This window comes from Diadema setosum, chromosome 1, assembly GCF_964275005.1.
Source record: "Diadema setosum chromosome 1, eeDiaSeto1, whole genome shotgun sequence".
NCBI lineage: Eukaryota > Metazoa > Echinodermata > Echinoidea > Diadematoida > Diadematidae > Diadema > Diadema setosum.
In genome coordinates, this window is record NC_092685.1 from 35,681,018 (window position 1) to 35,708,539 (window position 27,522).

General features: G+C 38.4%; 1 protein-coding gene across 1 annotated transcript in view; it reads left to right on the top strand.

Annotated features, from left to right (window-relative positions):
• Positions 1-18,548: 18,548 nt before the first annotated feature.
• LOC140230022 (potassium channel subfamily K member 13-like) overlaps positions 18,549-27,522 on the top strand; it is a 52,921-nt gene continuing 43,947 nt past the window's right edge. Inside the window, exon 1 of the mRNA XM_072310231.1 lies at positions 18,549-18,894. Coding sequence (XP_072166332.1) covers positions 18,549-18,894 — 346 coding nt within the window. The remainder of the gene's footprint in view (positions 18,895-27,522) is intronic.

The window sequence follows — 27,522 nt, forward strand, 5'->3', positions numbered from 1 at the left end:
GAAATGAACGGCAAACCAAAATTTTGTGCTTGATTCATATCTCATTCTGATGGAATTATACATACAATTGTATGTATCTGTTTTCTTGTTGTGCAAATTGACAAATACATTTATTGTCAGAAAGTGACTGAGTACATGTATATGGAATATGACAATTTCAAATAAACTGAACAGCAAAGTGTGTTCATGCATACCAGCATTTTTATGCCTCCGCCATGAAGTGGTGCCGGAGGCATTATGTTTTCGGGTTGTCCGTCCGTCCGTCCGTCCGTCCGTCCGTAATGAATTTTGTGGACAAGGTAACTATCAAAACCTGTTGAGGTATCCTAATGAAACTTGGCATGTATGTATTAGGGGGTGAAGTTGTGCCTATCAACTTTTGGGTGCACATGCTCAAGGTCAAATACATAAAATTTCACTATTTCCACCATATCTATTGAATGCCTGAAGATATTTTCTTGAAACTTAGTGTATACATGTATTACCCAATTAAGATTCTCTGGTGAAAGTTTGGGTCATGAGGTCAAAGGTCAAAAGGTCAGGGTCAAATACATAAAATTTCACTATTTCCACCATATATATTGAATGCCTGAAGATATTTTCTTGAAACTTAGTGTATACATGTACATTGTATTACCCAATTAAGATTCTCTGGTGAAAGTTTGGGTCATGAGGTCAAAGGTCAAAGGTCAAAAGGTCAAGTAAAAATATTAAAACTTCTTTTTTTTTCTCCATACCTTGGAAAATTGTTCAAGGTATCTTCATAGAACGTAGTACAGTTAAACTCGCCTAAGTCGACGTCGCATATGTCGAATAATCGCGTAAGTCGATGATTTTAAAAAGTCCCGATTTTTCCCCATTGACGTACGTGTATTAATTCACTCACAAGTCGAATGTAAGTCGAATACTCGCCTAAGTCGATAAACTTCCAAGAACACTTTCACGGAAAAACCATTGAATTCACTGTGCCTGAGTCGAATAAGATTTTATTGTGTAATAATTCACTGTCATTTATTATTCATTATTTATTACTCATCATTATTTTGTTTGTCAGATAAGTTTGAGGTGACAAAAAAAATGATCTAAAATCAAAATTCAAAGCGATCGCATGGGATCGTTTAACTCTCTTCGTATTTAGAGGTCCGCTGGTACAGCCCTGTCAGCTGTCGCGCTGTACGTACGTACAGCGTTCGTACAGTACACATGCGTTCATTTACATGTACAGTATTGAGCTTGCAGTGGACATGTAGCTTGGCATTTGCAGCCCTGTGCAGTGGAGTGGTATAATGGATGAAGCTGCTGAGTTTTCAAAGCGGAAAGTAGGGGGAAAGTTACGGGCACGGGTAAATCAGAATTGCACCTCTACATGCATTTCAAGCCACGGTATGGTAAACTGGAATCAATCACTGCTCAAATATCGTTCATATTCACTTCCCCAAGGTTTAACAAGGGTGTAAAGTAATCGGACCTGTGCCAATACTAATGCACTGTCCATGCAAAGTTAACCGCGGCCCTGCTGGGTGACCCGTGCTGCGGCACACCGCTCCAGCTCTTGGCTCCAGAGTAGACAACATACATGTACATTAAACATACATGTATGTACCTGTGGTGAAACTGTCATTTCAATATTTTGCCAATTTTGTGAAAATGTAATCACACATTGTCCACATGTACTATCTAGACCTATTGGGAAAATCATGCATTATGGCGGAGGCATACCAGTCGCCAAAGCGACATTTCTAGTACTGAAAGTAAAACTGAATTCTCACAAACCTCTGTACACAAAAGTGTTACGCTATTCTCAGAAAATGATTGTAATAGATCCAACGCCATCGCCATAAGTTCAGTTTGCAGAGCATGTTCAACTCTTCCTCAACAGTATCTTCATATTTTAGCAAATGATTTAGAGCAGGCCCTACTTGTTGATGACCATAACCTGAGCCTCACACGCAATCATAAGCATAATGCAGTCAACTCCTGTTATAATGAAGTCCTCGAGACTGGCAGTTTTCTTCAGCTATGTCAACATTTTGTTATAACCAAACAAATAAACAATAAAAAAAAAATTAGCCGATAATGTTGGGGCATGAATTTTTACTTGTTGCGAGTAGAATTTCATTATAACTATGTTCATTATAATTGGAGTGCACTGTAATGATAATGATGGCTACTGGTACCTGTATAGTACAATGCAGGTCCGCCTTTTGGCACTTGCGGTGCTGTGAAACAAATAAACTGATAATGACATGATACACAGGAACAAAGGAACAACTGAGCAACGATTGGATATACAAGTAACGCATGGATGAGTGAAGGTTGAATATGTAGGTGTGTTTTGAGTTTTGATGTAAATTTGGTAAAGAGTATTGGAGAGATAGCTCCAAGGTTTGGGACCCATAACAGAAGATACTGTACAATCACCCCATGAGTGTTTGACTTTCAGTGCATCATTTGTATTATGCATGCCTGATCTGGATAGCCGATGCAAAACATTTGCTTCTTGTCGTGCAGCACCTGCATCACCTGTGCATAATGAGCATTAATTGCACTTGTCACATACTGCTCTTACAGTCATCCATAATTCTGTGTCAGTAGGAAGGATCTCACCAATGTTAAACTCTCCCTTCTATGTCCTATTTGTAAATTCAACTAGGAATGGGAAACACTCTTACAGGACTATGGAATTATTCAAACTTGGCTTCCTATGTTTGTTTGTTTTTTTTTTTCCTTGTAATGTCAACACCTGATTGCCCAGTGGTGGTATTCTGAAAATCTTCCTAAGTTTCTTCCTAAAGCTATGGTCACAACTCCCAAAATCAGCCTGCTCGGCGACCGGTCGGCGAGTTTTTAGCCAAAACCGGTCGGACAACGACCGGTGACCGACCAGTGACTGACCAGGCGCCACTGATTTTTAGGGCATCGGTCGGTCGCCGCTGAAGTTTTAACGCGGAGTTAAAATTTCAGCGGCAACCGACCAGTTTTCACTCGCTGCCCAAAATACGCTCGGTGTCCGAGCAAGAACCGCCCAGGCACTGACCTAATCGAGCAGTCGATGCCGAGCAATTTAGGGAACAAAAATAATAAAGACAAAAATGACAACAACACAGAAGAAAAACCAAGAGAATAGATCGAGCGGTCGCTGTCGAGCGATTTAGGGACTAAAAATGTTAAAATAGAAATGACAGAAGCACTGAATGAAACCAGGGACTAGATGGAGAAGATAATCTAGTGCAATGTGGAAGAAGCAGGGGGAGGGATAAGAGGCAAGGAAACCCACCAACATCTCAGCATCTCAACATCTCGGCAACCAACATGAGGGACATGGAAGTCAGAGGCAACCACTTTGGGGCAAAAGAGATGAAAGCTAAAAGTTAGTGTCGATATGTCGACGTAGTAAAATATGGTTTGGTTACCTTATCATTCATTAAAGGCCTATTGATTGAAGAAGAAATGAATGACAAGAGATGGGGAAAATTAAAATATGAAATTGAATAGGAATAGAAAAATACTGTAAAATATAGAAGCAAACAAGATATTTTGGAAAATTCTAATCTATTCTATAATCTTTGTTCCCTCTTGGTTGTTCCTCCCTTTTGTTTTATTTCCTAAATTCTAGTTATCTGTGGTATCACATACTGAGGTTTGTTAGTTGGTAATTTAACTCTTAGATCTTTTGCCTCGAGTTTTATCTTAATTTATTAATTGATTAATTAACACATCACAAATCACATAGGTACATTAATAAACACAGGTAGCTCGTGAGAAATTTCCGGCAGAGACCGGCGGGTGGCAGCCGGTACGCCTACGGGATCACCGGTAGATGACCTATCGATCCCCCGTCGGTCGCTGAGCGATTTCGTAAAAATCGGCCGGTGGCCGGTGGGAGATCGTCCAGTTGCCGATGGGGCATCGCTCGGTGACTGCTCGGGCTCTGCGCGTTGCAGATCCCAATATAAGGCACTGCTCGGTCATCGCTAGGGTTTTACAGCCTGCTCAACATTTCCAAAAACTGCTGAGCGGTGCCAAAATTTCAGCAGCGACCGAGCAGGCTACAAATCGGTCGGTCGCCGCTCTGAGTTGTGACCGTAGCCTAAGTCAGAAAGTTAGGAAGTGCCTGGGAAAGACAGAATTGGTATTCTGAAATTTCTTCCTTCTTAATGCAAATTAGGCCATCCTTATCCCAGCCCAATATTCTTTCTTAAGCCAGTAGGAAATGCCGTATCATAAGATGACAATCGCATATCATTATGACGTAGGGTCAAATACGCGTGTGCACGGCATGTCCCATTTTTCACACACGCAGTGAATGACAGGCGCCTATCACGATATTTGCAGCTTGCTATATCTTAATGTACTACCTAAAAATCTTTTAAAATTCTTTCCTAGGTATATTCTAGAATACCAACTTCTTCATAAAGTCAGAAATTTGCACATCTCATCCTCATTTGCATATCTTCCTTAGTTCAGGAAAAAAGATAGGAAGAAACTTGGGAAGATTTTTAGAATACCACTTAGGAAAAAATCCTGACTTGGGAAGAAATTTCTTCCTCGGAAGGATTTCAGAATACCACCCCAGAAGAATATTTGTCAAGTATTAGGATTTCTGCTTCTTTTTCAGTGTTTGATTGCCTTCTCTGATGTTGTGAAGTCACTGAGCATGGCACATTGGTTTCACTCTTGACTCATTGTGTTTCTGTGACAGAGCCAATGACAAATCTTCCCGCCATATATGTAGATGAGGTACTTTTGCTGCCATGAAGGTCCATGTCAGTATTACGTTGCCTGCTAATAAATTTATGCGCAATGTTTTACAAAGATGATGGAGACTAGTATTTGAAGCAACTACACTATAAATCAATCATCAAGAAATTATTTATCAGCCATTGATGGCAAACCCAGTTTGTCAAAAATGTGACATAAACTGATCCAGCATTATCAATGAAGTGTGAAAAATCAGTTGTATTTTGAGCTGACTGAATAAATTCTATAATTATGAAGTGGAATTATTGTATATTCTTTTGGTACATGTACTTCATTTTACGGATGATGGATATGGCTTCCTGTTCACAAGTTGAGAGAGAGTAGAGTCAGAGAAGGAATGAAAGGGAAAACAGAGAGCCAGGAGATAGGAATATAGGCTCGAGGGAGTTTACATAAGGGAAGGTACAGTTGTAAGAGAATGGTACTACTACAATGGACTATCGTTATGACAAAGTCCTCCGGACCGGCAGTTTTCTTACGTTATATCGAAATTTCGGTATGACCGAACAAATAAACAATAGAAAACGTAGGGTGGATAATGTTGCGGCCTGAATTTTTATTTCGTTATAGAAGTGTTTGTTATAACGGGAGTGCACTGTATAACATTCGAGACTGAACATTCTCCTCTAGTTTATTCTGTAAGAGGTGCTGTTGGAGTGCATCATGAAATTTTGAAAGAACGCCATCTTCGAACACGTCTGGGTTTTTTTTCCCCCCTAAAATGACAAATTGTCGGCTTTTGATAGACACCTAATGCTACTACAAATTATATGTACTGTACTTGAATTCATTACCTCTCCAGTGATGTATGCGAACTTGCAAAGATTATCCACCATTAGCCAGACAGCAATTACAGACTCCATAAGCTACTCGACCTCGCTGTAAAGGCCCTGTCACACCTTTCCGGGCAAGTCTTCCTTGCGACTTGCGAAGCATAATTTTTGCTACCCAGAGGTCGCCGCAGATGACCTGCACATGACAGTACCTAGCACGTATCTCACCCGAAGTTACCCGGAGTTGCGAACGCAAGTCCTATTTACTCACACGTACCTTTACGTGCAAGCTATGCGGGCTTGCTGCGTGTGGGGATTTCCCAGCACGCAGGACAATATTTGCAGGCGGACAAGAATTTCGGCGAGTTTCACATGTGTTTTACCTGCTACTTACGTTCTACATACGTGCCGTCCGTGTGACCTCCGTGTCAGACGCATGGGTGGCGAAGGAGGGCTGGCAACTCGGTATGGCAGAAGTCCCACAGCATGTCATTATTTTGGTTGCAGTCGACTCTCAACTAACCAGCAGAAAGGCAGTAACTGACCCTCAGTATGCTCGCAATTTGCTATTGTAGCTCGTTCCACGCGCCCACAGAACTGACCATCTACACGGATATTGGCAGTTTCGACACCGTGCCAGTAACACGCCCGTATTATGCTCGTACGACAATGCCCGCAGATGACACACGCTTTCGGCGCATAAGTACGTATAGATACACGTGTTACTTACGTACTGCAAGTGTGTCAACTGCTTGTGACTTGCGGCAGCTACGGGCCTCCTATTGGTGTTCTGCGTGACCCTCTGCGTGGCAATCCCCGTGACTCACCCGCAAACTTTTTGGTCATGCTCAAAACTTGGCTGCGGGTAAATCAGACTTGCGTGCGCACCTCAGGGCAACTACGGGCGAGATACGCGCTGTGTACCGCCAGGTGCGGGCAGCTGCTGGGAGGTCCGGGTAGCAAAAAATTTCCCCCACAAGTCAACCCCCAAGGTGTGACAATTCGGCCTTGAGCATGCTCAAAACTCATTCCTGGCGAGTCGCGGGGGGGGGGGGGGGGGGGGTTGCCCGCAAAGGTGCACGCAGAACACCAGTAGGAGGACCTTAGCGGCAGCAACCTTGCAGGCACCTCCCACGCAGATACTTCGCAGTCCCTGTATGTCGCTCGTAACTGAAAACGGATCGGCTTTGAAGCTCTCACGCAGGTCACACGGAATACACGCAAGTAGCAGGTAAGCTACGGTCACAAAGGTTCGTACGAACGATGCGTTCGTACTAATGTCACTGTTCGTACGAATTCTGGAGTTCGTAGAGATTCGTAGATGGGGCACAGATTCTTACGGCCTTCTTACGAATTTCGTATGAACGCTGTTTAATTCGCAAGAACAACTTAAGACCTTTTAGAGAAACGAAATGATTTTCAGTTATACAATGGCCCTAGAATTCGTACGTTTTTCGTAAGAATGCCTTGAGTTATTAGAAATATCTATGCGGTAGCCAATGCGTCAAGCTGTCAATTAACACAATACGCACAACGCACCTACAATCAAACCCTTTTTCCGGTATATGATCTAGATATTTATTTCATTTTAGTAATACATAGATAAACAATCCGTTCTGGGTACAAAGTAAAAATAAATGCAAAATTTTTGAATAAACGAACGCAACACACATACACGCACGCACATACACAAACTCACACACACACACACACACGCACACACACACACACACACACACACACACACACATTACACCACGGTATACTAAAATAACACACGTATTGATCATAATACAGCAGCCAGTCAGAACGAAGCTCTACGACAGGATGTCCATTCTATATTATATAAGAACAGTGTATGTTGATGGGATTCCCCTCAAAATCACCAGAATATGTTTTTTCTTAAAAAAGTCACTTTTTAATCATATCTACCTGTGGCGATCTTGCAGGCGATCAACCATTACTGTAGTACATGTATACATATTGTAAGCAATGGAACTCAATGAACGTGCCATCAACAATTACTTGATTTTCCAGGCTCTTTTCTTTCACAAACTGGTATTTTTATTGTCTCTTTCTGTGTACGAACACAACGACAATGATATAGGACCTATATAATATTTTTGTGTATATCATTGCTTTGGGTTGTCCAAGTGTGGAACAGAATAGATCGAATAACAAAATTTATGAATGAATGATGAACGAATGAATGAACAAAATGGTTAGAGCAACGAAATATATTTTTTCAAAGTCACAATCCGAATTACTCTGTACAAGGGGCCTAAACAATGTGGTGTACAGCCAAGAGCGGACTCACTTCATTAAATCCACGCATAGAGTTGAATCAAAATCACACCACGAAGCTCGTGTCGTCTCGACATCGATTATTACATAGGCATTGTCACCATGCATTCACGATCTACGAATATTCGAAACATGTTAATACGATGTCGCGGTCTGTATGACCCCCCCCCCCCCCTTTGCTCAATATATAAGTATTGCTTTTCTCTTGTCTGTCTGTCTGTCTCTCTATCTCTCTTGTCACTGAGCAACGTGTTCAGACTACTCGGATGTCCATATTTGATTCACATCATTCCATACCTCACCAGCGGACTACAATTTTCTTTTTACGAGAAGGGGGGGGGGGGATCCCAACAGCACTGACAACGGTTGCCCCAGCGAAATTCCGCAGTTCACTACTATTGTATGCTTATGCGCACGCAGTCAAGGTGCTTGAGTAACATGTTGCCTCGGTGTCGTTCTGCCATTGCTGGATCAGTTTGAGTGTACACACACTAAAATGGCGGCCCACGCATTTTGATCTGAGTTATTAGATGCACGCTTGAACGCGAGGAAAACGATAGTTTTGACAGTGATGCTTTTTGCTACCGAAAAATATCACAGAATAGTGAGTGTACGATGAAAAACAGGAACTAGATGTAAACAATTATTCACAAAGCACTCGTTACATTGTGCTGTCTGTATTTGATAAATACACGTATACATGCAATACATTTACATACATGCCCATTCACATATACAGAAAAGCTATCATACACATAAAATTGTATGATTTTATCAAAACAGAATGATAATGTTTTCTTCTATCCTATCTCTACGCAAGTTTTTCCTCCCCTCTTTTTAGAACATGCATTATGAGTATAGGGGCTGCAAGCAAGCAAGAAAGCAAATCAAGCTATAATACGCTTAAGCATTAGCCCTTCTGTATTATTATATCATTTTGTAGGCCTATATAATACCGCTGATCAACGTTTTGTTATTCATTGTAAAGCCAGTAGAGACAAAAGTACTTTGTTAACAACTTATGTATTTTATGATACCAAGAATGTGCACGTATACACATGTACATGAATGTGTATGCACAACGATAATATAGGAACCAATAAATCAAATCAAATCAAATGTATAGTACATGTAAATATATGCCAATATGTTTTATATATCATTTATATTATCTTGGAAACGATGTATGAAACCTTGTTAGTGAGAATTCATCAATATTGTAAAATCAGAAACATTCGCGGCATGAAACTTTTGCGAATCGCCATTGCGGGCATTCAATGCATTAATGGATAAACACAAATTTTCGCGCGTATTTTACTTTCGCGTATTTGGCTCCTCGCGAAATTAACTTTAGTTTTTCGCATTCGAAAATGTCTGGTTTTTAAGAACAGATTTAGTTATTTAAAAAAAAAAAAGGTTACTCAAGCCAGTTCTTGTGGGCATCATGCGTTTCTTGAAGACTTATACACTGTCATTACAGATCTTGCTGACGTCAAGACCTCATGTCTTCAAAAAGAAGGTGGAGAGCATGGAAAGTGATGGTCAAGAATAAAACTTGTGGGCGTAAGCAAATGTTTGACGTTTCATTCTAAAATTGCATTTCAATGTTTTGTCGTTCGTTGCTCCTTATCAGTCTTTTAATGTGCTGAATGATTTTCCCGATAAGTCGGGCGTTGTCTCCTCAAAGCGCATAAAAAGTCCTGTTGGGAATGATTCAGCCCATTGTACTCAGCACAAAGTAATTTTGGGCAGTAGATATGAGATGGTGTTAATGTGTAGATAAAATGCAGACAATCATTCTACATAATTAAGTATCAAAAGTATAGTTAACAATGACAACAATAATGATAATTGACTAACATTATATAGCACTTAATACGGGTGTTTTAAAGAGTACTGATGCAGAAAAGAAACATTGAACTAAGATATGGAATGTTATTACGAAAATTGTGAGACATATATAAATAACAAAGGAGTGCAAAATACCACGATTTATTGAATAAGTAAGTTTGGAGCATTGAGTTGAACCTATCTACACTTTGAGCCTTATTGAATGTGAAAAGGGAGTTTGTTCCAAAGAAATGGAGAATGACAGAATATCACAATAACGGTACAAATGCGAGGACCATGTGATCACTTATTGTAGAGTAGAGGAAGAAAGGAGAGATTGGGTAAAGTAGACGAGCTTAGAGAAATCAAGAAAGGACACGCCTAGGGTGAGTCCACATTTCGAACAACTAACAAATAGTCAGCTATTGCCATTATTTATTGGCTGTAGTTATAAAGTGTTTTTTTTTGCGTTTTTTTTTTTTGGTAAATAACCCTCAACGTGCATTTTGAAACACAAGGCATTAGTGTAGAGCTCAAGATATTCAGGGTCTTTCTCCCCACAGCCCATCAAACAAAAGCAGAGGAAGCAGAATTGAAAGAAGAAGAGGAGTAGAAATAGAAATAAGATAATAAAGAGAGTAAATATCAATCCTTGCCAGTTGTAGCTATTATTCGTGATATTGAACAACTCGGATTAAAGTAACAATCTTAATGAGAAAAAATAGAAAGTAACATGAATAATATATATATATATATATATATATATATATATATATATATATATATGTATATATTTAAACACACACTCAGCAAAAAAAAGAAAGAAAAGAAAGTAAACACTTTTTCCAGCTAATATTTTTCATAGAAGATTTAGATAAAAATCAATGTGTCATAATTATACCATATCAAAAATTATTTAAGTGGCTATCAACCTGGTAGGTTATGCACAGGGAAATTTTACGTATGAGTGAGCACATTCGTTTTTTACCTCCAAGGAAGAAAAGTAAACATTGCAGAATTGGACACATTGAAATTCATTTGCAAATGCCCTGCAAGATAGCAATAATAACAAAAAAAAAGACAAATTTAACGCAATGAGAGATATGAATGAAACAGCAGAAATAAGTTTCCGTTCCCTTGTTTCCCTTTATATTCGAAACAAAAACAAAGTGGGGAAACTGAAGGTGGAACATAAGCATTTTCCATCAATTCAAAATTTAAATGACGTAGGGAGTAAGTCGTAAAGGTGATAAAATCGACAGAATTTCTTCTTTTTACCTTTCAAGTAAGGAATTTAAGAATGCACGAGACAAATTCAAGATCCAGATATTATTTCAAATTTTCTTAATATGGAATAACGTTTCAAATTTAACTTTCTTTGTCACTATGATTTTTTCTCATGTCTTTTGACTGCGGATTTGACAGAAGGTTCTTCATTTTCCTCCATTATTTTTTGCCTTTCATTTTTGGAGGGTTACAGAGACATTATTGAGATCATAGGTTGATTTTTGCAAATTAATTTACATTTCTATTGTGTTAAATTTGTCTTTTGTTTTCATTATTATATGGAAGAGCAAATACGCTTGAATAACAACTTGCCCATTTGCAATTTTTGCTTTTGTGCCTTGGAAGTGAAACACGACTGTGTTCACTCGTGCGTAAAGTTAACATTTTTATTGTCCTACTAGGTCGATAGCTAATTAAATTACCTTTAACATGATATATAAAACATCATTTTTAGCCAGATAGTCTATAAGATAGATAAACTTGAAAAAGTGTTTACTTTCTCTTTTTGCCGAGTGTATATACAAGGCTCAACATCAGCCGTGGCTCTAATTAAAAATTGATGTCGGGCCACCAAATCAAAAAAAAAAAAATGAATAACAAATAACAAATAAAATTCAAAGTGAAACTCTATATTTCCCTTTGTTTTGTGTCACACTATTTTTCTTTCGGGCCATCGAAATTTACCTTTCAGAAATATAAGTTTAACCGAACGGGCTATCAGAGAAAATGACAGTGTCGAACCGTGATATAATATAGGTTTTCCCGGCCAATTTCGCACTTTTTTCAGTCCAATTCCTAATTTGTGCATTCAATTTAGCACAATTTAGCCTGGATGGCATGTTTGGTATTTCAATTTTATAATCTTTTCATTCAAATTCATTTTGGAGCATTCAAATTACATTTAACATCATTCGAATCAGCACTTTTTCAGTTCAAATTCGTAAGACAAGCACCATTTTGCAAATCGTTCATTCAATTTAGCATGATATAGTCACGTGATCACGTATACGCTGCGCTCGTTCATTCGAATTCATTCTTGGGCATCCAATTTCGCATTTACTGCAGTCAATTTAGCAGACACGTTAATGCATTCATTCCTTTTTTTTTCCATTTTCATTCATCATAGGTAGTGTTTGCAAGCATCTTAGCATTTCATATTTTCGTATTCATTCTTTATGCTGATATCACTTTGCAACAGTACTTTCAAAATATGTGTATGTGTTTAAAATGTTCGATAGCATTCGATTTCATTCACAGATACATTAATCTTGTTTGTTTTGACATTAATTGAGAGGAGGTTTCAATTTACACCGTAATTATATATTTCTTTCATCTGCATGTTTCATTATTTTCATTTGGTGGGTGCTATCTATATTTCGTAAATTATCATTATGAAAAAAGTTCTTGGATCAGCTCTAGCCATCAATTATTTGTCAAGGTTATTACCCTCAAATGCTTCTATGATTCTTTCCCTGTCTTCTTGAGAGATACGCCTGTATCTAACTCGTACTGCCATGACTGCACATAAGAAAGTAAAGTGAATCTATGGTACTGGTGCATGTATAGTTCTGATAACATGTATAAAAGAAGAGGGGCGTTACAGAACAACAAACTTGAATTATTTAGGGTCAAAGATAACTTTGCTAGGCCTATATACTTAACAGTGTGTGGATGAAACAGAAATTCACATTTACCCCCTACGTATAAACCACGGTTCTCACCTTTTCAAAATAGAAATAACATTACACCAATTTGAATGAACATGTTTGGAATTTGACTGCCCATACGCGAAATTGAATGACTGAAATACCACTTTCCGCCAGTGCTGGCGAATTTGAATGACTGAAGAGCACGTGCCAATTTGAATATCCGTTTTACGAATTCGAAAGACACATGTGCGAATTTCCTTGATCGAAATGCTAAATTGAATGCACAAGTTGCAATTTTGAATGACAGAATGTGCAGTGACGAGGATTTTCGCTAAATTGAATGAACCTTTTATCAAATAGACTGACAAAAGTGCGAAATTGGCCGGGAAAACCTATAATAATCATCATCATCATCATCATCATCATCATTTTTATTATTATTATGATATATATATATATATATATATATATATATATATATAGTGAAAACTTTGAGCAAAGAAAATGGGTTTTCATTGGAATCCCGATATAACCCATTTTCTTTGCTCAAAGTTTTCACTATTTGTTATTTTTATTATCATTATTATTACTATTATTTATGGTGCGCTTTTCCCACAAGGCCCAAAGCGCTTACAATCAATTCAAAACATGTACGACAGTATGTGTAATTGGATAAATGTTACAGCTACGAACTAGTTGCTACTAGTTGCTATTTGTTTCTGGTCAGTTTTCCTTTTCTTTGTTTCAATATATATATATATATATATATATATATATATATATATATATATATATATATATATATATATATAGTGTGATGATGCTGATATTCCTACCGTACGCCTCTGTCATCTTAAATGAAATTATAGTTGAGACAATGTAGATAACAGAAGATGTCGCATGAAACCGGCAGAGTTGTGAAGCTTTCGACCGTGGTCTTCCTCAGCTTTAATATCTTTTTGTGAAACGAATTATATGTTTTTGAGAATGACAAATCTGGAGTCATAAACACAATATATCAAATATAAGTTGAGCATGAGTTGATAGTTGCATGGCATACTTGGCATATTTTGATTGTTAGTAAATCAGCTATAGGGGTTAATGACCACGAGAATGTTCATTGTATCGTAATTGTTAACAATCCTTTGTCTGCACTGACACGACTGACACACTTGTAACACTGAACCTAATTCTTTATACTACCCCACTCCTGCCTGACATGCACCACCGCACACAAACCTTCCCCCAACATCACATGATCACTCACATCCCGCCACAAGACAGCCACAAGACATCCAGGCAACTCAAACGTCTGCTTAGCAGGTAATTATTTTATTTAGTTTATTTATGATATATGTTTGATAATTTTTATTGTATGATATGTTTGTATGCTACATATACTCACTATATACTTATCTACAGTTACACATTGTTGAATGTGTTGCAAAGTGCCAAAAATATTGCCAAATATGCCATGCAACTATCAACTCCTGCTCAACTTATATTTGATATATTGTGTTTATGACTCCAGATTTGTTATTCTCAAAAACATATAATTCGTTTCACAAACAGATATTAAAGCTGAGGAAGACCACGGTCGAAAGCTTCACAACTCTGCCGGTTTCATGCGACATCTTCTGTTATCTACATTGTCTCAACTATATATATATATATATATATATATATATATATATATATATATATATATACACATACATACATACATGTGCGTGTGTGTGTGAAAACCGTCACCAAGAAAAAATTAAAAGTCCTGAAAAAAATAATAATGATAAACATGATTATGGGTCCTCTGATTAGGGGTGTTTTTTGTACATTTTAACAGACTCCACGCACTATAGTCATGTATAATTTGTCTCACTTTATTTCCAAACAACTTACTTCCTTAGAACCGGTTAACAAGACCGCCTCTAGATACACAAATTTTGAGAAGATCGAGTCGGAAGGATTGCCACAGCAAAGCTTCACTCATTAGACTGTGTATATAGGAGATCTGGCATGTTAACATAACTTAAGTCCATCAAAGTTAAACCACCGTAGGAACAGAAAGCATTTGAATTTTAAACACACTCTGAGACTTCAAACTTTCTATACAGAGGGAGTTGGTCATATTAATTTGATGTGATACTACAATGTAGATGTTAAACTTCAATGTACTATAATAATAATCTCTCGGATTTCACCTATCTTGCTGACGTAAAACTCACAAGTTACGTCCAATACTAACAATCTTGTCCACGACACTCTGTGAGAATTAATGACACTGGTCTCATGATAATGTACGAATGAGAAAAACGATTATGTTATTCAGATCTTCCATTTGTTTTTGATAAATACAGCAGTTTTCTAATCCTGAATCTAAACCCAAACGCACTGAGCATCACACAATAACACATGAAGACAAGTCACATAGGAATTCACAAAACGGAACCATAATCATTACAATGATAATGTTTGATTGACACATTTTTCTACAACACTGCAGGGCATTTACACCGAATCACTGGATCAGCAAACATCATTTTGCTTCACTCATTTGAAAAAGACATAAAACAAATCCATAAATCGATGAACGTAAATATGAGTACTTGCTCATAAAGTAACACTTGAAGCAGACGTTCGCAGTCATTGCAGTGTGGAGCGTCGGCCTGCGTGGGAAGAAGCAGCTGTGGCTTGTTAACGACCAACGTGCAGAGAAGTTGCGTGTGAATCGGCGTAGTTCTATTTCGGAACGCTTAAGAAGAGAGGGAGAGTGAAAGCGAGAAAGGATTGAAGGATTGAAGTATGTGGTGACTGATTGGTGGTGCATGCCCTTGGTTCTGCCTTTCTCGGAACTGCATTTTTTTTTTAAATCTCCATACACAATGATTTGCCCCGAAGAAGACTATAAAGAGGTCGATAAATACAACATCTTCAGAGAGATTTGTCAGGAAATTATGTCAGGATGCACGAACACCTTGAAAATGTATTCACGCACTTATGTGTCGATGTGAATGTGATGTAACTTGAGGGCGTGGAGACCTCTTCTTTCAACTGTCATAAGTAATCACACTTTCTTATACTGTCTTACGCACGTTTTGTTTCCTTTGAAGACAGAAGACGTCAATTCCGAGAGACAGAGTTCATCAAACTGACTTTATATTGCACATGTAAGAGATAATGATTATGAGAAGCAAGCCACAGAAACTGCTATGTACAATATCAATGTTTGTTTGTTGTTGGTTTGTTTGTTTGTTTGTTTGTTTGTTTGTTTGTTTGTTTTTTTTTGGGGGGGGGGTTGCGGAGGTTGCCCTTTTTGAGCAACATGTCTGGGTTTTGTATGAATACCCCCATTGTGCTCATGGTGTTGATCGCCATCATTTTCTCCGTGATTTTGTTGATTTTGATTTAACAATGAATCGTGTTATCAGGATCATTATCAAGTCCTCCGTTCCGTGTCTTACCTGCGTCACACTGTTTCTATCAATCGGACATTCACTGAGAACTGTGTTGTGAGACATAGTATCTGTTTTTATGAGAATTCAACAAAATCAGTATTTTCGATGCAACTATGTAAATATGCAAAGTGACACCATGAATATTTACCGTAGATCTACTCTTAGAAATATCCATAATGCATAATATATATATATATATATATATATATATATATATATATATATACATATATATATATATATATATATATATAGTGAAATATGAGAAAGGAGAAATCGGTGCGTAGCTTTGATATTACTATTACTTTCACCTCCTATATACATAAATACACACACACACACATATATGTATATATATATATATATATATATATATATATATAGTGAAATATGAGAAAGGAGAAATCGGTGCGTAGCTTTGATATTACTATTACTTTCACCTCCTATATACATACATAAATACACACACACACACATATATGTATATATATATATATATATATATATATATATATATATGTGTGTGTGTGTGTGTGTGTGTGTGTGTGTGTGTGTGTACCAGATAGAATTAGTCATGGTTACGGTTATCGTTATTGTTCTTTCTGAGACTGTAAATCACTTGACAAAGGGAAATAGAAATGTACCCGAAATTTGTGAATAAGAATAATATGAATAAACAAAGAACCGTTTGTGTACATTTCTTTTTGTCTCTGCTCTCCCGCTAATATATATATATATATATATATATATATATATATATATATATATATATATATCATAGCATTACCGGATTGGGTGACAGCGAGCTAAGACTATTGAATTTCATACTCGCTTCACCGGTTCTGTTCTAAAGAAACTGTCGTTCGTTCGCCGTGAAAGTCCTCCAGAGCATGCGCTGTGGTTTCCGTAGTATCTTCCTTGGCGTGGCGCCTAGGAGCGTGAGAGCACAGACAGGTGGCGTTCTAAGATTGCACTCGTCCTCTGGTTTTTTTCACTCGGAACACCTGTTGAGAAACATGCTGCAAGTGAAGTACTGTCTTTATCCACACAACCTCTTGTGAACTCAAAATGTAAAAGGAATTATTATGGAGCAGCAAACGAAATATGCTAATTTGAATTGAGACATAAATATCCTTTCAGCACAGCCCGCCCATCGGGGATTTGTTTTGGCTACGAACGCGTGCACGTTCTGCTGCTAAAGATGAGTTTTGTTTATGGCGATGATGCGATGCGATTTGCTCGCAGGTCGCCGTTGCAATCAGTTTAATGCTACCCTGTCAGACACAGTGGTTGGGGCTACTTGATTAATATTCATAAATTATGAAGGAGAGCTCAGCCAGTCAGCGTGCTCGACGAGGCCGGGTAGCAATTAACATGATGAGGTGTGGGGCCTGCTCGTCCTCTGTGTCTCTTCCTCTCTCCACCAAAGAGCTTCTTGGCGGTGGATATTTTGTACAGCGCCACGGGAAACCATGGTGATACGAAAGCTGCGCCGCCTATTGCATATCGAGTTTTCCAGCTTCGTCTGAAATCTTCTGTTGATGTACACCCAAAATGGAGACCACACTGGATCAAACGTGAAATTTAGCTGGTGGATATACTTTCTTGAAATCAGGAACGCCAACATAGTTCCGATTCCTTACCTACACGTTTGTCGACGTTTTGATTTTCTACTTTGAACCGGATACTGCAAGTTATCAATTCAGGGGAGAAACTCGGCGTTTTGGTGGTAACTTTGTGATATGTTGTTGGTCTGACGCATCCAATGTGTTAGAAATGCTTAACAGAAAATAACTGCGCAGTATGTGAGTCCAAAATGGCTGCATGGCGTGAGTTTTCCCTCAGCCATCATTAGCTAGTTTGTCGACATCTGCCAACACTGTTGCGCCATCGATGTGCGGACCTGACTTCCATTCAGCAGAAAAGACATGACAATGGTTCCAAGTCTAGAACAACTAATGCTCTGCTACCGAGGTGAAAAATTCAAAGGCAAGTTTACTGTGGATTTCGTGGTTGACTTGGATGTCACATTTGCTGGGGAGTTGGTTGGTCGTTCCGGCATCAAGAGGTAGTCATTATGGCTGCGTGTTATCCTCGCTGGAAAATTATGTCGCATGATCGTTGCAGGTGACTCGTTGCTGTTTTGGATTATTACAGGTTTGCTGAAATATAGTCCACTGAGTCACCTGTCGTTTTTAAGTGACATTCGTCTCCGAACTATCAGGATTATGCAGTTTAATCCACTCTGTATAGAGTTTTATAACCGGATTAACTTTAACTTGGATATATATTCTGAGAGCTGAAAAGAGAAATGGACCACACCAAGTTTAAGATCTATGTGGATGAATGTCATGAAGCTCATTTTCGTATCGTTGTCTGATGTTCCCCTGTTTGTGTTCAACCTAAAGTTCCCATCTCACTGAGATTTTCCATCGGATTTCGGTGGAAGGAAGAACCCCGCAGCATCGCAGGAACCGAGGGGGTTCGTTATGGCGCGGGGCACCACCTTCTGCGCCTTACTTCACCTGAAAGAAGACAACGCTCGATTCGTCCTTCTTGTGCTTCTACTCCTTCTCTACATGCTGATCGGAGCGGAAATATTCCATCTCATTGAGGGGTCCACTGAGGACAAAGAAAGAGATATATATAATTCGCGCTATTCAGAATACGTTCATAGATACCTTAACTTGAGTGAACCGTTCAACAAGACAGATTTTGATAAAATGCTGGATGACTACGCGACGGCATCGGCAAAAGGACTCCTCCCTGGCAGAAGGCCGAGATGGGATTTCCCTGGAGCATTTTATTTCGTTGCAACGGTCGTGTCTACCATTGGTAAGAGCTGTCTATGACACATTGCAGAAACACTTCTAAACGTAAATTGATTAACACAATCATCATTCCGCTTTCTCAATGAAAATTTTGTCAACCCAAGTAACAAGGCGCGAATCAGCGCCATGGGAACCACATGGCGAATGATGAATATGAATATATATATATATATATATATATATATATATATAGTGAGATATGATATAATTATGTATGTATATGAATATCATATGAATAGTGCATTGAGAACAAAAATCAGTACATTACGCGAGATTTGAAAATATGCGGTTAATTAGAACTCAATCGCTGCATTCCGAAAGAGGAAGTTGACTGCAGACGTTACACATCTCTGCCCCAGAAATTCATATATTGTCAAGCGTTCTAAAAACGGATGACCTTGCCACAAATGCATTCCATCATCTCATGTTAACAATGAAGAAGATGATAGCCGCACAATCAGAATAACATTGATTATGATGATACCCACAGCATGTGTAGTCTAACAAGACACATCAAGAGTGCATTGGAGGGGCTGGTAGACCAAGCAGACTTTTTACCAGATTACGTAACCTATCCTGACATTAATTTCACAACTTAATATCGTTTTCCGAGGAGCACAGCCCGTTGATAGAATAGCATTCTGCCTTCTTAGACATTCAATCTGCCTTTCCACCCATGCAATACATTTCCTGTCAGCACTTGAAGGTTTCATGTGCAATTTGTTCATATATTCTGTCACAACGTGCATCTCCCGCCCCTTCCGCTGATAGGGTGTCCGTTTTCCTCTCTGGTGTAGAATCTTGAAATCATGTCTACCGACCACCGCAACTGTTGTTGAATGACTTGTGCATCATTTCTCTCAGCCATACTTAAAAATAAAGCAGAGCAGACGATTGATTTTAGGGCGGCAAGTTACACTGATAAGATATAACAGCTTATGATGCTGCTTGACCAAAATACGTACATGTCATAAAGCAGTAATTAGATCATGATTTTGTGTGACGTCGCAGCAAAAAAAAAAAAAAAAAAAAGTCAGGGAGAAAAAGAAGACAAACGGAAAAGATTATCTTCAAACGCTTTCTTATTGCACAAGACGTGTGTAGAAGAAAGATAAAGATAATGACAGTAAACATGCATGTCTACTGAATTTCTGTAAAGAATCATTATTACGATGTGCTTTTAACAGACTTAAGCCCGAATTTAGGAATAATACATGCACAAACATTGTCAACCCTGAATATAACGGGTTTTTTTTTTTCTTGCCAGTAGAGAGTTAGGACTAATGCCAAAATGTTAATAGACTTATCCTTCTCCTTTCAGTATAGGAAATTTGTGTGAAAGTGTTAACAAGAACAAGTTCGATTGAGTATTGGGTGATTTTGAAACTTTGTTGAGGACGGACGTGTGCAGATCGAGTTCGCATACTCATGATCTTTATAAGACGACTGAATGTCAAACTATTTGACACGACACAGAACGTTTAATCTGGACACTAAACTAAATGTCTCCTAATTCTAAGATTAAATATATATATATATATATATATATATGTCAGTCGTAATGCGCAGCACAGGGAGAAATCTTAAAAACCATTGTCATTTCACGCAGGAAAGCTCGTTAAATGATTAAAAGAATGAATTAAAAAAAGATGAAAATGAAATAAAACGAAAAAATTCAACACGAACTTGGCATACTTTCGATATTCTTACCTAAGTATAATGATAATTATTGCGCGGTTGTATTAATACTATAAATCAGGATATAGAAGCCGCATTCGGTATACAAGTCCAACGTCATGACATACTAGTATACAATTATGTAAATTCATAAAAAGGCACTACGTCACGCAGTGGACCTTCTTTCTCTACACCCTTACTAGATGGCACATTTATAATTCCTTCCCTAACCCTAACCCTCGAACTCACAACATTTAGTGATTGTTCATTTTCTGCTTTCCCCCCACACTCTGGATCTCCCCATGGAGTTATTTGATGATACAGCAAGAGGCTCCTTAAAAATAACTTCTTTCAATGAATATAGCTGCATGAACTGTGGATTTATTCTTTACTTTATAAACTCTTCGTGTATATCTGATTTTGTGCCAAAGTTGTGTTCTGCTTGTACACAGCATGATTGTTGTGTTACAGCGCGTTGTAGCTGATGATGAAAAGGCGCTGAAGAAATGCAGTGTCACGTTATGTTATGTTATGTTATGTTATGTTATATTATGTTATGTTATGTTATGTTATGTTATGTTGTGTTATCTTATGTAACCATGAACACTAAATTAGTCTTATGCCCTACTTAGGTATAATTTACAAAATGTTGCTTAATGAACAAGAAAACCATGGAATTATGTCAAGTGAATGCCTGTTTTATTTGTTTCAGTCTAGTTTGTATACACAATGCAATCTCTCGAAGTTTACTGCTGGATACTATTATAATCTATGTCAGGAAAAAAAAAAAAAAAGGTCTCCGTTGAAATTTCAGCTATCCAGATAGTTGGGATCATTATTAATTAAATCAGTCTTCATGTTCGTGCTAAACGGCACAATCATTACTTGACCCCCTTCATTTTTACCATAGACGTTGTCAGCTGAAGGAAATCGATTTTTAGGTTAGTTTTTCTATGTTGCATAAGTTTCCCTTCGTGGATATTACATAGATCATAAACCCTGTCACATCAGCTATCATCTATAGGCCCTACGCACAGTACAATGAATCTAATAGTTGCGTTATTAATGTAATGCGCAACTAATACAAAAATAGAATGCTGATTTATTGCTGCATTTTGAGGAGAGAAGGGAAAACGTTTCAGATAGGACTTGATAAAGAGCAAAGAATCTTTAATGCATGTCTACAGTGCATTCCCTAGAGCTCACAAATACAGACACGGACGGGCTGCTGGAAACGAGAGAATAACAATAATTATGTGCAGCTGTCTATGGCCTCACTATAAGTATTCGCTTCGTGGAAAATTCCACACACGCGTGTTACTCTGGAAACCAATTCCGCGACTATGGAGATCTTGTTTGGCAGACATTTAAAATGAATGTTGGAGGAACCAAAGCGAGATGAAATTGTTACTTGAATCTCTACTCTTATCATGCTTTTATCCTCCTGTTGTTTGCAACTGAGATATTTGGGTAAATTATCTTATGATTGATATTGTGTTTGTCACCAGTGCATGTTGATTCTCTTGTTGTTCTTGCGTGATATAGTCACTCTTCGTCGGGTTCTTAATGAATCAATGTGCGTTTGAATGGACTTCCATCTTCTGCGTTACTCTAATTAAATTCTTGTAAAAATATGAAAAACATGCATACTTATGTAGTAGAAAATGACACGAAGGGAACACAACAGATTTAGGTCCCTTACCGAAAAAAAGGGGGGGGGGAAATAAAAACACTATCAGCATCTTTTCTTTGTTGTTGTTAGTACAAAACCCAGGAGACACGGCGCTGAATATTGTTTTGTATGAGCACGACGTTTTTTCCCATAAACTATGGGTCATTTGAATGAATTTACAATTGTTAACCAGCAAGGAAAATAGCAAAATAACTCTAAAATTCACACTGCGATACCAATGTACATCACTATCACAGCATGATAGGTGAACAAAACTTTCTACACTACTTTTCCATGACTCTACACTACATCTGAAGTTATTTTGCAGTGTTTTGATGCCTTGATTAATTGTTATAATTGAAGACGCGTGGGTGACATAACTCGTTGCCTTGGAGTGTTTTTGTTCCTTTTCCCCCTTCTTACTTCAATGACAAAAGCTATATCTGAATTGCCCGCTCTCGCCAGATGATTGGAATGATTTTGGGGAAGTAAATAGAACCCTGCTGCCATCAATTAACGCAACTGGTGACTTTTCTTTGACAACATGAGTGGCTATAATTATTACGCGCCACAGCAAAGCGCTTATTGCGTTGCCGTCCCTCGGCCCGCCATTGTACCTACTCGGGCAGCCGTGACTGCTTTAATGACTTGTAGCCAACGAGTTCGCGCAAAATGTGATGGGCAGAATATTTTCGCTGTCCTTTATTGAAGCGACAAAAAGAGGGAGAGGGAGAGAGCGCTATCCGGATGCAACTCCAAGGAGACCAGCCGTACGTCAACATCAAGCAGTGGACTCCGTGTGGTTCTCCGTGTAATTAAGCCCTCACTTCTTTTCAGAGAGCCAGAGAGATTAATGAAATTGACAATCAAACAAGTCAGACAAAACCTGCGATGAAACTCGAATCGCATGAGCTGCAAATCAGGCGATTGTCTAAATCAAATTCTAATCCAGAGAAATCAGCAAAGACCATTATGGATTTCAGAAATTCATGTTGTCATTCTCTAGTTCGTGTTGTTGTAATAACATCATTTTTATGGGATTAAATGTAAGACAAAAACAAGCATATACACCCACACACGAGTACACACACATACACACACACACACACACACACACAACAGATACATGTGTATGGTATAATAGTGTATATATGGGGGGGGGGGTTTCTCTCTCTCTCTCTCTCTCTGGGCTTGTTCGGACCACTAAAATCTTCGAATATGAAATTTCGGTGGCCCGAAATAAAAGGAAATATTAAAATTTATTTTGAATTTTAGATGCCTTATCGGGCCACCAAAACATAACCTTTTTGGAAATCTGGTGGCCCGAAATTCCCTTTCGTGGTTCCTGACCACGGCTAATGTCGAGACCGCATGGATATAGGCCCCTACATATACACATCTATTATATACATGACTATATAATGTATCAAACTGGATAACTTATATTACGGTATCAGACAGAACATAAATACACTCATATCATCTTCCTTGATACGTATATCCCGATTTCGTCTCTAAATCTGCCCATTTCGATATCTCGAACACTGTTGATAACAACGCAAAAGAAATGGGCCTTAAATCGTAATTTCGAAGCGGGGAGGGGAAGACACGGTATAGCTTTTTATATAAATCCCATATTCCCTCTTGCACTGAATGCTTTCATGGATACAAAAGCGCTTTATCGGTGGAAGCCAGTAACGATAAAGGATGACTGCCACAGCCCACAGGTTTGTTCAGAAGAAACTTAACCTTTGAAAAATTGAATATTCATATGGCAGTCCTTTCATGCAGCCGATTAATAATCCATGACCAACGTTAATGTCTATTGTTTAACCTTGACAGGGTAGCGTAGACTGCATGCAGTGGATGAATCTGCGAAGGCAGAACTACGAGACAAGAAGCACGGAGTATGCACACTCAGTTGAATATAAGTACGCACATAAGGTGCCTTGTTTTACGCTTAATCCCTTCTTATTTAGTAATATGCAATTTCATTATCAAAATTTTCATGCCTTGTGGACTCACACATTTTCATCAGCTTATCCTAGTCTCGCGCGCACGCAAGCGCGTTGGTGCACGTCAACATGTCTCTCGCATATATATATATATATATATATATATATATGTATTTTTTTTTTTCAAATGGATGGCCCACAAGGTTACACATGGACCAGAAGAGAGTAATATAGACCTATGCATAAAAAAAAAAATAAGTGCATTCCTACATCAGCACATAACCCAAGACATGCTGAAGCCCCCAGTTATGGCAGAAATGGACATTAGCATTATATATAAAAAAAAAAAAGAAACAGCGCTTAAACCGAACAGGTCGATACTGCTCCTCATTGACAAGGCAGGGCCGGCGCACTGTTTTCAAAAGTGTGGGGGCCCACTTCCGGGTTTCAGGTTTCATGAGCTAACAAGCAAAAAAAAAAAAGAAAAAAAAAGAAAAAAAAAAAAGGTCCTCAGCTCATCTCTACTCGTCCACTTCCGGGTTTCTTCAGCTGACAAGCAAAAAAAAAAAAAAAGGTCCTCAGCTCATTCTCTCCCCTCGCATTGTAGCGTACTTCCGGGTTGAAAAAAGTGTGGGGGCCCAAACTGATGACACCTTATGTATTCCTTTGTATGGTGCACAAAAAGTGTGGGGGCCCGAGCCCCCACGGCCCCACGGCTGCGCCGTCCCTGCAAGGGGCATATTTTTTTTCTTTCTTAGAGAAAAGACAATGATGGTAATGTAAAAATCATAATGGCGACAAACTTCTTATAGTATCCGAACAAGTGCATTGTATATTCATAGGTATACGATTTACATCAAGTTAGTTATCATCTCCTTATCACCTAAATTTATTTAGAACAACGAGGATCACCATGGAATAGGAGATGTTGGTGTTACCTTGTCTGGGCTTGGCTGCAAGCCTGCTTGAATAGGGTGATGTTCGTTCTTCTGAAGGTTCGTTAATCAGAGAATGAAATAAGGTTCTCTTTTCGGAAGGTTTGTTTTTCCGAAACACAATTCACTATACCTAAAGATGTCCGTTAGTCCAAAAATGAAACAGTGTTCCTCAATCCCAACATTGTGGCGTCATTCTGAAGGTTCGTTAAACCGAAAATGAAGTAACGTTCGTCATTCCAAAGGTTCGTTTATCCGAAAAAGAAATATGGTTCGTTATTCCGAAGGTTCATTATTCCGAATGTTTGTTAATCCGGAAATTAACTTATCTGTGGCGATGCAGGGAGGAATGGGGGAGGAGGCTGGGGAGTGGGAGAGTTATGGGGAGGGGAAGGGTCTAATCTATGGTGACAAGGGACGTACGCAGGAATTATTTGGGGGATAATCAGTGCAGGCATGTGTGATTTCTTATTCTTTTCTCTCTCTGTCTTTTTTTTTTTTTGATGTCTTTGAATCACTTTTTGTACTGATTGTTTGTACGTCATGCATGGTTCATCCTGATGATGATGATAGAAGGGGTGGGGCATATACGGAGGAGAAGGAGAGAACCTTCGGAATAACAAACCTTTGGAATAGCGAACCTTATTCTATTTTCGGATGAACGAACCTTCGGAATTAGAAATGGTAACCGTTTGAGTAAATACAAGAATGCATTTGAAATCAATTTATGTAGAACTGTCATTATGTTTTTATTCTACTTAATCTTTAATTCTTGCTAAGGAAATGCAGGTAGAAGGCAATGCAGCCAAACTCATAATGTACTCCCTTTGTATCACTTCCCTGAATTGAATGTAACTGCTACTAAAACAGTTTACATGCACACTCTCTGCACGATGAAATGTATTTTCGATCAATCTTACATATTCCGCCCTCACTGTCAATTTTCTCCCGTACACCCCCCGCTTCTGTCTTCTCTCTGTCCCTTCCCATCCATCCCTCTAGGGACATTCTGCAGTTGCCTAGACGTTTCCCTGTTGACCATGGCTGTCGATAAATGGACAATCGTACCTTGAAGTCTATGAATTAAGCTAATTGGACACGGTGTTGACTTCGCCTCTGACGGAATAATCATTTCTAACTGGTTCTGTGTTATATCCTGGTGGATACGACAGTGGGTTGAATTGGTTTCCAAGCCATTATGCTGATGAATTTTCACTCTACCTCTCTCCATCCTTTCATGGGGTAACAAGACAGGAACAATTGACGGTGCTTCGTTACAAACGAGCGTGTGCTGTCACACATAATGCATGGGCCGTATGCAATAAAAAGGGTCTCTAGAAAATACAATTGTAATACACTTTGAGTCCAGGCTTAACAACAACAAAAAGAGTCCACTATGAATATTACTCTTTCTTAAAGAATTGCATCTGAATAGATAACTAAATGTAATTATAATAATACATCACATAAACATTATACACAATGAATATTATTATGTACACAAAAAGAATCGACTGCGATAATTCAGAGAAGGAAAAAAATAGAATGAAAATGAAGGTTATTTGCACAAAACTTTTACGGTGCTGATATTTCGACGAACTGCACTCCGTTATGAGCAGTGTGGAGCTGCTCAACAGATGTAGATGATGAAATATAAATAATTGGCGAGTTTTTACCCCGCCTTGAATTCAGCAGAAATTACTGATAGCCATAACTCTGAGTGTCAAGAACTAATTCACATTCCTGGACTATATGCATGCAGCGAGGTCATTCTCGAAGAGATTCAGTACATATAGCAGCTCGGTGATTAACTAGAACCGCAGTGAATTCTGCGGCCATCTTTTTCCGAGGTCGTTTCGATGTCTTTACATTGTCCTTGCAGACTGCCCTCGATAGTTACATCGGCTGCTCGGAGTTTCTTATATAATGCCCATCAACACTCGGCACGTGTTATAACTCAGTGTGCTGAGAGAAAGAGAAAAAAAGTCTTTGCATGAAATCATGTCTTTCAACCCACAACATACACAGTTTAGATAGTGGTGTGTAGGACTACCAGTACAATCTGTTTCATAAACAAGAGGAGATGATTGTCAAAAACGGAATTAAAGTAAAAGGGGGTAGTACTAAGATTACTTTCTTCTCTAATCTTCAAATCCATTCACGTCTTACTCTTGAGTACAATGCCAACTTTCACTAAACAAACGCACATTCGCATGTGTTTATTTGTATTTGTCAAACTTTGAGATAATACAGTAAGTGTATAGGCTTTTGGCAATGTTTTGCAAGATTTCATCAACTTGAAAATACTAAGACAGCGAAATTGCTCTGCGATTAAACATTATGTCAATTCAGAGCGTTGTTGAATATTCTTTTTTTCATCCATTTCCATGAAG